This window comes from Rousettus aegyptiacus, unplaced genomic scaffold (assembly GCF_014176215.1).
Source record: "Rousettus aegyptiacus isolate mRouAeg1 unplaced genomic scaffold, mRouAeg1.p scaffold_m13_p_2, whole genome shotgun sequence".
Classification (NCBI taxonomy): Eukaryota; Metazoa; Chordata; class Mammalia; order Chiroptera; family Pteropodidae; genus Rousettus; species Rousettus aegyptiacus.
Window position 1 is genome coordinate 87174742 of NW_023416295.1, and position 12507 is coordinate 87187248.

At 33.1% G+C, this 12507-nt stretch overlaps 1 protein-coding gene across 3 annotated transcripts in view; it reads right to left on the reverse strand.

Moving 5' to 3' along the window:
- The window catches only part of CNTNAP5 (contactin associated protein family member 5), a 723905-nt gene that overhangs the window by 345671 nt on the left and 365727 nt on the right, over positions 1–12507 (reverse strand). For all 3 annotated transcript variants that reach the window (XM_016161356.2, XM_016161355.2, XM_016161357.2), the window contains exon 7: positions 10228–10371. In XM_016161356.2, coding sequence (XP_016016842.2) covers positions 10228–10371 — 144 coding nt within the window. The remainder of the gene's footprint in view (positions 1–10227; positions 10372–12507) is intronic.

The window sequence follows — 12507 nt, forward strand, 5'->3', positions numbered from 1 at the left end:
GTTAAATAACTGTCCAGATTCTATGGCTATTATGTAGTAGTACCGGGATTTAATCACATCGGTTTCCTCAACACATAGTCCCTTCACCTATACATTTCCTGACTGTCACATATTTAGCACTATGAGTGACACAGACTGTTTATTTTTTTGTGAAACTTACCAAATATTTAGGGTGATAGGAAAGATACTTTCAAAGAACTAGACTAGAATAAAACATATTTTTTTTCTCAGAAATACTTATGTTCCCACTTTGAGTTTTTGTATGGACCATTCCCCTGCTTGGACTGTCTTTCTATCACCTTGAAATTATAAGGGATGTCTTTTTTCAACACAGATGTCAAGTTTCTACATTTTTATAAATCCTTTAGTGACTACCAGCCCTTTGATTCTTCCTACTTCAGTCCTGTAAACTATCTTTAAGTCTTGCCAATAGTGAGTAGTGACTGGTTTGTGGCAGTCAGAAGCACTGTTAGCCTTGCAGGCTGGAGGGCAGGGGGTACAGTAAGAGCAAGAAAACAAAAAACTGGAACACCAAATGGAAAATCAGAGTCATCAAAAGAAATCAAGGTGGTTATCAAATAAAAAATACATAAAGGCGAATTAGATGAGAAGAAAAGCAGTGGCCATCAAAATGGTGGCCAGGAGAGCAGAAAGCATGTGTGAGGAGATGGCCAAGGTAAGAGGATCAACTTTAAATTCTGAGTTCTGAAATGGTGAACCCGTGCCCTGTGTGTGGATGCCAGAGCATAGAGAACTTTAAAGTTTCCCACCCATCAGAGGTAAGGATCATTAGCTATAAACATAATAGATACTGAAGAACTATATTTTGATGACAATAATGATGATTTATCAATGCTATGTTGCATCACATTGTGTAAACGTGAATTTCAAAGCAAGGAAATCATAGCGAACTTGAAAGTTTGAGAGAGATTCCGAAGAGAAGTTAAGCCCTTAAATGCATTAGCCAGGGCCAGCAGACCTAGTAGATTGGACACAAGTGCTTTCCCAAACCCATGGCAGATTCTGCCTATGGATCATAGTTCTTTCTTCTATTCAGACTGGACCTAGCCCCATGGTTCTTCTTAGTACGTTGATCCAAGAAAGTACAGACAGTCTACTGGAGTTGATATAGTCAAGGTAGAAATGTGGAAAGTTCATAGTAGTACACTCTGATCATCATTCCATTTTTTGAAACTTCCCAGTTACATATCTCCCTAAAACCTAGGTTTGCCTGCCTGACTTCCAGTTATCCCTGAGCCTCCCCACAAAGCAGCAACTCAAGATTTTGTGGTTGACATAGGTTGAGGCCTCCAGGATCCTGCTCCAACTCTGAGAATTAGTTACATATTTTGAGTTTTACTCTAGTTCAGGGCATTAACTCTACTTATGAGCATGGACAAGGATGACAAGTTTAGAGTTGTATCAGAAAAGAGGTGAAGAAGAAAACAGTTTAGCTGATGTAGAAAAAGCATAAAATGAAAAAGCTAAGAGGAGGATATACATATAATAAATTTTAGAAAGAGTGAATAGTTTATACCTGGCCAGGAAAGAAGAAGCACTGGCGAGAAACTGTGGAAAATAAACTTCTATATATTGGAAGATTTTATTGTAAAGGACAAAAATTTTCCTTCACCTTGTAAGAATATAAAAGCTACTGGTCAGAGGGCTGAGTTTTTGAGGAAGTACTTAATCCCTATGCAGGACTCTCATCCACCTTCTTAAACCCAGAAGAAGAATCTGGCAGCCTGATGCCAGAGACTAGACGCACTGAGAGTCAAAAGACCAGTGAGGAACTCCTGCCAAGATCATAGTCATCTAGATGTTAAGCCGGTTAGACTTTTCCCAGACACTCCACCTTTTGCTGCCACTTTTTTTTTTTTTATCTTGCCAATGACAAGGATTCTGCCCTATTGCAAGAGACACTCAAGAGAAACTTATTTGACAATTAGCAAATTACATAGGGGCCATTTCTGAAACACTTCATTGGTCTTCAATTTCCAGGTAAATGATGCTATTCTTGGATCTGCCTAGCTTTGTATTTTTTTCTTCACTTTGATAGGAAAGTCATTAAGGACCTTAGGAGAAATAGATGTATAATAAAAATGAATAAAAGCTGATGGTATAGTGCTTTTCAGAAAAAGAGGAAGAAGACTGTAAATGACACAGTCATTGACTATATATCATTGACTTTTCTTACTCCTGAGCATAAAGTATCTTTTAGTATAAAGTATGGTTAATAATGTCTGCCCTGTCTGTCTCTCACAGATGTTTCAGGAACAGAAGAACTAATACAAACACAGGTCCATCTGTCATTCCTGCATTCACTGCCCTCTGGCATTAGCATCATGATTTGTGACATTGTCTGTAAGACAGCTTTCTGAAACAAGATATCTTGAAATAAAGGGGTTAGCATTGCTATTATTATGGGGAGGGAGAGGAAACATAAAAAGAATATGCTCAGCTAATTAGCTGAAAGTTTTGCATAGAAGAACCTGAATTGATTTCAACTTCCATTTAGCCCCACTCCTTTGAAAAACATTTGAATATTCAAATGACTGGAGAGCATGAGGTGAAACTGGCAAGGTAGTCACATTCCCCTGTATACTGCGGGTGGGTATGGAAATTGGTACAGACTTTAAACAATATGATTTGAGTCAAAAATCCATATTACTTTATATTTGTAATCTCACTATTATTTTTAGCAGTAAAAATTCAAACAACTTGTATTTTAACTTGATAGAATCATAAACTATAGTGAACTTATTTAATGTTTAAATCATATCTTGAAGCTTATAAAGATTGAATAATTTTAATAAAATATTTAAAGACCAAAAATATTTGAAGAAAAATATCAATCACACAAAACAGGATAGAACATTGTCAATGAAATATGGTTTATGCTATATTTTTATATAATATAAAATATATTTATATAATTTAAAATATAATTTCAAAAATATAAAAATACACTACATACAGATGAGAACAGTGTTTTTCTCTCTGGTTGGGTATTCTGTTCTGTATATCTCAAATGTTCATCAAGAATATATAGAAATATATATAATATATATCAAACATTCTAAAGTTTTCTTTAATAACTTCAAGAAATAATTTCATCGTTGAGCTAATGAAACCAATCACCTTGAAAAAGAAAGTCATAACACTGTTTTAAGGTAGACTAATTTTTAGAGAGGATGACCATTCTATTGTTATTATTATTATTTTTTTTAATTTTAAGTCACGTCATTAGTCATATGACCTTGAAGCCCATTTCAGTTTTCTTAAAGAAAGAAAGAAAGTGAGCCACTTTTATGGAAGCTAATATTTGGAAAATAATTTGTCCAGAGTATGAGGAACACACAACATAGAAGCAGGTAATGTGAATGTCAGACTGGTCAAATGACAGTGGAAGACAGCAGGAGTGTTCAGAGAGAAGACATGATATGCCAGTTGCTTTTTTAAATGACTTGTTCCATTAACAGAAAGTAATTTATCACAGAGCATACTCACAGAGATGAAATATGATGCTCAGGACAAGTTAAAGAGATTACAGACTTCATTAGATACTAGGGAGTTTTCCCTGAGCAATTTACATGAACTTCTGGGTCACAGGAAGGTAAAACAAAGGTTGCTGGACTAGATGTGTATGTGTATGCATGGGTGTGCGTGATCTCATCCGCAGATTTATACTTATCTCCGAGTGCATTTTCCTGGCTTCAGAGCTGCAAGGAATAAACAACCATGCTCCAATGAGGTGCAAGGCAGCAGACATGGAGACCAAAGATAATAAATTTCACAAACCTCCCTATTGTTATTTAGAAAGCTTGTTATACCCAAGTCTATTGGGGGACAGTTTTTCTAACTGCTTTATTTTAAAAGAGTCCATCATTTAACCAAATCTGGACTAGAACTGGTCATCACATTTCTTCAAATGGGTAAGATAGGTGTTTGTAATATATTTACCAAAACTCACTTCATGGTTTATAAAATTTGGATATAAACTAATTTTCAGACTCAGAAGTAGAACATGAGCTATCTCAACTCTACTTTTAATATTTGTTGGGATCGTAGATTGCAAACGCTATATGTAATTCATTAATTATCTACCTAAGACAACAAATAAATATCGGTTTTACATACCAACTTCAGTCAAATGAATGGGTATATATTTTACTTAAAAGTAGCTCCAACTTAGTGAACGCTTACTATGGACTTTGCATTGTGCAACATACATATTTAATCTTCATAATAACACTTTGAGATTGGTATTATAATTGTCCTCATTTTACATATTTGATGTGATTTAATATCATTTTAGTTATTTAATATTTACAATAAAATTGTCCCATTTTATATATGAGAGTTCTGACGTTTGGTAACTTGTTCAAGGCTCCAAAGCTGAGGAATGTGAACTGGGGACTAAGAAATTTTCTGTGCTTTCAGGAACACTGAGTTGAGAAGACTGTGAGGTTTCCCTCTAGGCTAAGTGGAAACATATTTTAGGACTGTTTAGTAATTTCAACCATGAGGATGGGGGTATCATTATAGATGCTTAGCATTGGCCATTGCCCATCCAATTCTTTGATTTCAATTATTTAGAAACAAAGACACAGAAGTGAATTTGACATGGTCAATTAGTTCCAAGTCAATTCTGTAACTACAGTCCTTATATTAACCATTTTCTTTTTTCTCCCTTTCTATTGAAGACAAAGTAAATTAACATGAGCATTTATACTTTGCAATTCTTTCAAATTAAAAAAAAATGTTTAAGAACTACAATGAAGTAAGTGAGTGAAACCTGAGTCAATTGCAAACAATCATATTACCTCCCTTGCTTCTGAGAGAGGGGAACTCAAAGAAAACATCATTTTTTATGTAGTGGAAGATATGAAATTAATCATTTTCAGGAAACTAGCAGGGCAATATAATATTCTTGTTATTTATATAATGATCTACATTACAGTCACTTTACACACACTTCAATGGGCCATTCACTTTCTGAGTGTTTATTGTAAGGTGGTAGATTAACATAGGATGAAAGATTTGAGAAAGAATAGTAAAGTATTTTTATGCCTATTTTAAGCTCTTAGTTTTGTTGCATTATGGGAAGTGGAGGATCATCTTGTAGACAAATCAAGCTCTAAAGATTACATCAAATTATCCCCCATGGAATAGCTGCTAAATATTCAGGGAATCGGCAGGTCCCACAAGAAAGGAATGACAAATGGCAATGGGGATGCTTACTGAATGAAGCCTGCTGGAGAGGTTTGTGCTAGATGAAGCCAAGGCTGGTGTTCCCTTGAGCTTCAAATCATATCTTATAATTTATGGACATTATCATATACTCACTGCCCGATTTGTCGATTCCTTGAGTCTCCTGCTAGACCTTAAATTCCCAGGACTCAATAACTGTGAGAGAATCTGTGAACACCAGAAAAGGACCAAAGCACCATCCCTCTCATTACTTAGCACAGCAGTGACTTAATGGCTTGGTGCAAAGCTAATTTTGTCTTTGGGGAATAAAAGACGTTGTATTTGTAATTAAAAGTGCAAACCATTTCTTTCCACATGGAATTCTAAAGGGGAAAAAAAACGGACTAGGGGTGTGTGTGTGTGCATGCACGTGCTTGTATGTGTATATAATGATATGAATTCTCACTTAAGGTGATGAAAGCAAGTTGAAAGAAAAATAATGTGTTTTTTTCCCCCATTAAATTATAAAGGTTAAAACTAAAAATTTTTTACTTGCAAAGTAAAACAATTTTGGGGGGGATTTTTTCCAAAATACATTATGCTAAATGAATTCTTCATGCTTCATATCTATAATACCGCCAATTACACTCTGAGGGATAAAGTACGCTAACAAAGTTTTAGAAAACTTAGCAAGTGCTGTAGTAGTTTAAAATCAACATATCATTTATTACAGTTTTACTCAACGATTCTCTCAGAAAAGGAGATAATGAGACTGACAATATTTAGAAATTTATGTTTTTTTCTTCATGTTCTCCTTTATTTCTCCTTTTCTGCTCTGTGTACTCAGTGACTTATTTAATATATTTCATTATTAAATATATTTTCTAACACATGATATGTATGGAGACTTCCTTTATGAATGTTACCATAAGAATCTTATTTACATTTAATGCTTAGGCTCCTACACTTTCTGTTTATGAACAATGGTAGTGAGTGATGTTTACTAGGCTCCTTGTTTTTCAACTTGCTATGTCACCTCTTAGCACAATAGCAGGTCATGCTGCTCTGCTTTTCAGATGTGTTGATGGTCATAACATTAGTCTAAGCTAAACTCCTAATAGTGTATGATCCCATTGTGTCAGCAGATTAAGCTCAATTAAACTGGTATATTGTAAAATATTTCTTGGAATTAATATTGGAGGAGGGATAGGCATAGGTATGCTTTACGTGGCTCAAATTTTCTGACTTAGACTCAAGAAAAATGTCAGCAGCAAGCTAGTCTTTAGTTTAATTAGGAAATGAACTACCTAAGCACTCTTGGGCAGGATAATTGTCATGAGCCAAGGAATTGTTATGTAACATCACTAGATGTCCTAGAACCAGAGTCAGGGGATTAACCTCTTCTTAGCACCACTGTCACTCTTCAGAACTAAGAATTAGACAGCATACAACTTTTAAAATTATGATAACCTTTAACCCAAGCCTAATTTCCCTCAAGCAAGCCTGCCTAACAACTTGGAATCCAAAGGCCACTTTAAAAAGATGTTAAAATATTCATAAAATATAAAATAGCCATTATAGCTTATATGTTTCAGGGGAATATGAACATCAAAACCATTCAAATTGTATAGATTGTCCATTTAGTCCAATGACCAGATTGCAAAGAGAATCAGGTTTTGTTTGTCATTGATGGGGGTTGGGGGTAGGGTTGGGGCGGGAGCTACTTCTGTCAGAGTTGTAAAAGAATGTCAGTTTAAGGGACTTCTGCTTCTGGAGAGATGATGCGGTGTGGGTTTCCTTATTTATACCACTAAGTACAACTAAAAAACCCTGGACAGTATGTACAAAACAAACCTAAGAAGATTCCAAATGATGGAGAGAAGAAAGCGAGCATATATAAGGATTTTGAGATCTATGGAACAACAGTGGTGAGTTCCCTAGATTTTCTTTTTGCCTTATATATTCTAGATTTGTTGCTGAAGAAGCCAACAACTCAAAGAGATCAAATGATGCGGACAAAGAAGAAATTCCCCTTTAGAATCTTGCTGTCTCTAATCAGAAGACTAGGAAAGGAGCAGCTTAGTAAGTCAGAATATCTTTAGATAATAACTACTCCATTCCAGCAAAGCATTAGTAGAAAAAACTATGGAACTATGGTCCCCCTGCTATCCACCAATGCTATAACTAGATGCCTAGGCCCTGTTAGTCAGGATGGTGGCAGAGAGGACTAAGTAGGGATTCTGGACTTCAATTCTTGTCAGAAAGTAGGAAGTCACTCCCTGTAGTATCAGTGGTGACTGCATGTCTAGTAGAGCCTCAATTTCTACCCCTACTCAATATTAATGAGGAACCCCACAGACATTCTGATGGTATGGCATCAGAGATGACTTAGTGGAGAGTCATAACTTTTACTGCAGTCCATAGGTAATGAGGGTACCACAACACAAACACTGATGTCAGTGGAGGTCACATAGGGAGCAGGAATGAGGCCTTCTTACCTGTCCCAGCAAAGGAGGAATTATAAAGAACTAGTGGGAATCCATTTATACCTAATAGTAAAGAGAAACTCTCTACTCTTGCATACCAATGGAAGCCGAATGAGAAACCTGGATTCTAACCCATCTAGCAATATTCCTTTTAGGCAAATATTCCTTTTCCCCTATTGGAACAATGTCAGAACAAGACAGGTAAAACACAAGGTTTAAATAAGATTCATTATAACATGATACCTAAAATGTCCAGGTTACAATTAAAAAAAAAATAAAAAGTCCTCTTATACTAAGAAACGGGAATATTTCAAGTTGAATAAAAAGGGACAATCAATCAATGCCAACACTGAGATGAAACGGATGTTAGAATAAGCTGACAGATATTTTTAAGTATCCACTATAACAAAACACCTTCAAGGAGTAAGTATACATCTGAGACGAGAAAACCGAAAGTCTCAATAAAAAACAGAAAGTTAAAGCAAAGAAATAGAAGATGTAAAAGAGAACCAAATTATTTTTTAGAACTGAAAAATACACCACCAGACTTAAAAAAGAATGACGATATAGTAACAGAATGAAGGGAATAAGACAAAATTTAATGTACTTGAAACTAAAATAGAAATTACCCAATTTTAAAAAAAAACAGACAAAATAGACAAAGCAGAAAAAAAGTGGATCTTATCTGTGGAATTCAGAAAGAAAATGAGAAAGAGTGAAGGTCTAAAAAATGCTCAATTACATGGCTGAATCCTCAATTTTGGTGAAAGAAATAAGCACACAGATTCGAAAAAACTAATTGAAACTCAAACAGGATAAACCCAAGGAAATGCGAACCATATAGTTAAATGTCTGAATACTAAAGACAAAGACAAGATCTTAAAAGCAGTAAGAGAAATAACATTTTATCTATATTGGAAATATTTTTAAGTAGCAGTGGATTTGTCCCTAGAAACCACTGAGACTGGAAAAAATGGCCCAACATTTTTCAAGGGCTGAAGGAAAACTGCCATCCCAGAATCTTATATTCAGAGGACATATCTTTCAAGAATAAAAAGCTATCAAGACATTATAAGATGAAGGAAAAATAAGAGAATTTGTCACCAATACACACCTAAAAAGAACGACTACAGGAAGTTCTTTAAACATAAAGGAAATAATACAAGAAGGTATGTAAGAAAATTAGGAAGGAAAGAAGAAAGAACAATAAACAAAAGTATGAGTAGATACAATATACTTTCTTTCTCTTGTGTTTACTAAATTACATTTGACAACTGAAAGAAAAACACCAATATAATTATAAATACATGGAGAGGAATAATAAGTAAGATAATTATATATTAAACCGAAAAATGTAAAGAAACATAAAAGAGATACAGATTCTATACTTCACTAAATTGGCAAAATATCACTAAATTGTGATGCTGTGTGTATGTAACATAATACCTAAATAAACCACTGACAAAAGCTATGCACATTCAAACACTAGATATACGTAATGAAAAACAGAAAACAGAAAAAAAAAGACACTACACATGCATTTGAGCACTAACACATTGATAACTTTAAATTTAAATGTAAATGATAAATATACCAAGTAAAAGACAGAAATTGACACACTGAATTTTTTAAAATAACTATACTATTTATTGTTTATAAGAAACTCCCTTCAAATATAATGATATAGAAAGGTTAAAAGAAAAAAAAGAATGAAAAAAATATATATCATGCAAGAATTAATCAAAAGAAAGCAAAAATGGTTATCTTAATATCAGATAAAGTAAATTTCAGAGGAAAGTTATCATAGATAGAGAACATTATATGTTGATAAAATGGCCAATCCATGGGGAAGACATAAACTTCACTGAGTATACAACAAAAAATAGAGCTGTAAAATATAGAAAGCAAAAACTGATAGAACTGGAAGGAAAAATAGATAATTATAGTTGCATATATCAATGGCATTATTGAGCATCAATTATGCGCAAGGCAGTCTGCTAGATAATGTAAATGCACTAGTGACAAATTAACACACAGTCCTGTCCTTCATGAAACTCATGGTCTGTTGGGGGAGAAAAATATTAATTAATTAAAAAATTATATAACTTGCCAGCATGATAAATGCTGCACAGGAAATATCAAAAACGCCAAACATTTAACCTCTTAATAAAAGTGCCCTATTTTAAATATCAATGACAAGAATACAAATTCATAATTCCCATGCTACAGAATTTAATAAAATCTGTGATTCTCTTGTTACATTTCCCAGAAGTAATAAAGTCATGTCAGCACAGTGCAGACTGCAAACCTTACCCATAGCTACATCACAATTCACAGCCCGGAATGGGCTTCTCTAGTTACCTCTAATGCAATTCACACTGACTCAGACCCTGTACTCCCTCTCGCTTTCCAATTTCACCTGCGAAGCTGATAGGACCTCCAAAGTATACTATAAATATATTATGAAGAGGTACCAGGGGTGGGATGGGTAAAGTAAGACGTACACTAAAGGGTTAGAAACCGTCAAGCTGTGAAGATGTCCACTTACCACAATATAAATCTGATGCTTTCGTCTTTTAGCCAGGTCAATTATGTTTATTCCATTGTAATAAAGATTTTCCATACATCCGTGAAAGTTTTTCTTTAAAAATGTCCCAGGTTTTCCTGGTACTGGAATTCCTCCAAAACTAAGCTTTAAGAGGAGGGGGGAAAAAAAAATCTTATAAGCTCTGAAGAAACGAACGGAATATAAGCAAGTGAATTTCAGTAGATTCAATTATATGCATGAGCCAAGTGGCTCAACTAATTATAGATGCCATTTGATTACACATTTAAAAAGGATACTGATTAGCCCACATAAAAATAACTATAATTGATTGCCTTTTAAGAGTTTACAACGTTATTCACTTCCTTTCTGAACCTTTTTAATACTAAATAAAACAGTAATTTAGAGGAGGGGGAAATAAAAAAAAAAACATTGACATCTTTATATTTATCTTTGATGCAAACCTCCGAGAGAATATGGCCAAATTAAAGCCAAAGAACCAATGAAATATACCTAAGTTCGGCTACAGAGAGACTTAAGAGTAAAAGCCTTCACTATACCAAAAAAAAAAAAAAAAAAAAAAAGCCTCTGTGCACAATTTTTCCTAGATTATTTTTTTAGAAAGATGATAAAAAGTAATTCAAATAGCTCATACAGTTTTTTAAAGTAAAATAATCAAATCAATACGATGGAATCTTTCTTAGTTGTTAATAGAAGTACCAAGCATTTGTGATAAAATGGGAAATGAAAGTAATGTTTCCTAAAAAATGCAACAGTTATAATGGCTATGAAGTATGATGTAGACAGTAAGAGTTGTGCTTACAATGTGAGTTGGAGGAAGTACTCTGAAACCATTAACGGTGTTTGTCTCTGGAAAGGATATGGGATATCATTTTCTTTACCAGTTTTTTTTGCATTAAAACTTATTACAAATGACTTTTGCAATGAAAATATTATTTTAAACAAACCATATCTCTCATGAATATTCTTCCTATTATACATATAAACTAAAAAAAGCAACTTAGTTTCTGTAAATCATGTTTCTCTGAATACCATTTGGTGAGGAACCCAGTTTTTCTTCACTGCTTTTAAATGTTACCTTCAGGATACACTTAAATTATATCGAAGTATGGATGTGTTTCAAAAGGATGTGTTTCCCCAACCAAGATGGCTTCATAGATGAATTGCTAACAGATATATCAAAGCCTACTGCTTGATGTCTATTTTTTTCTGTAAATTCCACATTAATTAAAAATATATTTCTTTATACACTGTCATATATAATAAGTATTATTATTACAGCTGCTCACTTTTATTTACCATTGTTTTATTCTATTAAGAGAATTATTTGATATTTTTGTTTATTTTGTTTTAAAAATTTATTTCAGAATAATTTTATTTAAAATAGCCTGATGAAATTTTGATTGAGAAATTGTTATTTCCATTAACAAATTTACTTAGAGAAGAATGAATATTTGTGAAATATTTCATCTTCTTACACAAGAATCCAGTGTCTTTTCCTATTTTCAAAATATTTTCAGTAAGGCATTTATCTAAGGTTAACATTTTATTTCCCTAGGTCACATATTCATCATTGAATTAAATCCTGAGAATTTGATGCTTAAAAAAATTTGCATTGTAAATTAATTATTTTAATCATTAAACATTTTATCATATAAAATAATTACCCATCCTGCTGTCTTCTCTATCCAGGTAGTTTTATATTAAATAATACACTTTTAGGTAATTTCGTTGTACTTTTAAGGGAATTATCATATGACATATTTAAAACACTTCACTCTTTTCTATATTCATCTTTTATACTTTTTTTCTTGTTTCATTAACTTGGTCAGACTTTCTAAAACTTAGCCAAAACTTTTTAAACAGTATTAAATAAAAATCATGGTATACAACTTTTTTTTTAAAAAAAGATAGTACTTTTAATATATTTTCTAAGAACATATAATGCTGATTTTTACTCTATATCACATTAAAGTGGTATCTATTGCCATTTTATACTTATTTGCTTATTTGTTTCTTTGAAATGAGAAATTAATGCTCAGTTTTATCTACTGGCTTTCCAAAAATCCATGTGAAAGAATACAAGGTATTTTATGTTTAATCTATTGCTTAGCTGAATTATATTAATAGATCATAAGTTAATAGATTCTTTGAACTGCACATGTATTTCATTTACTTTAAAATATATGTGCCATATTTTAAGTAGTAAAAAGTTTAAGATTTTGTTTTCTTCTTTTTTCAGATATTTGTATCAACTTAAGA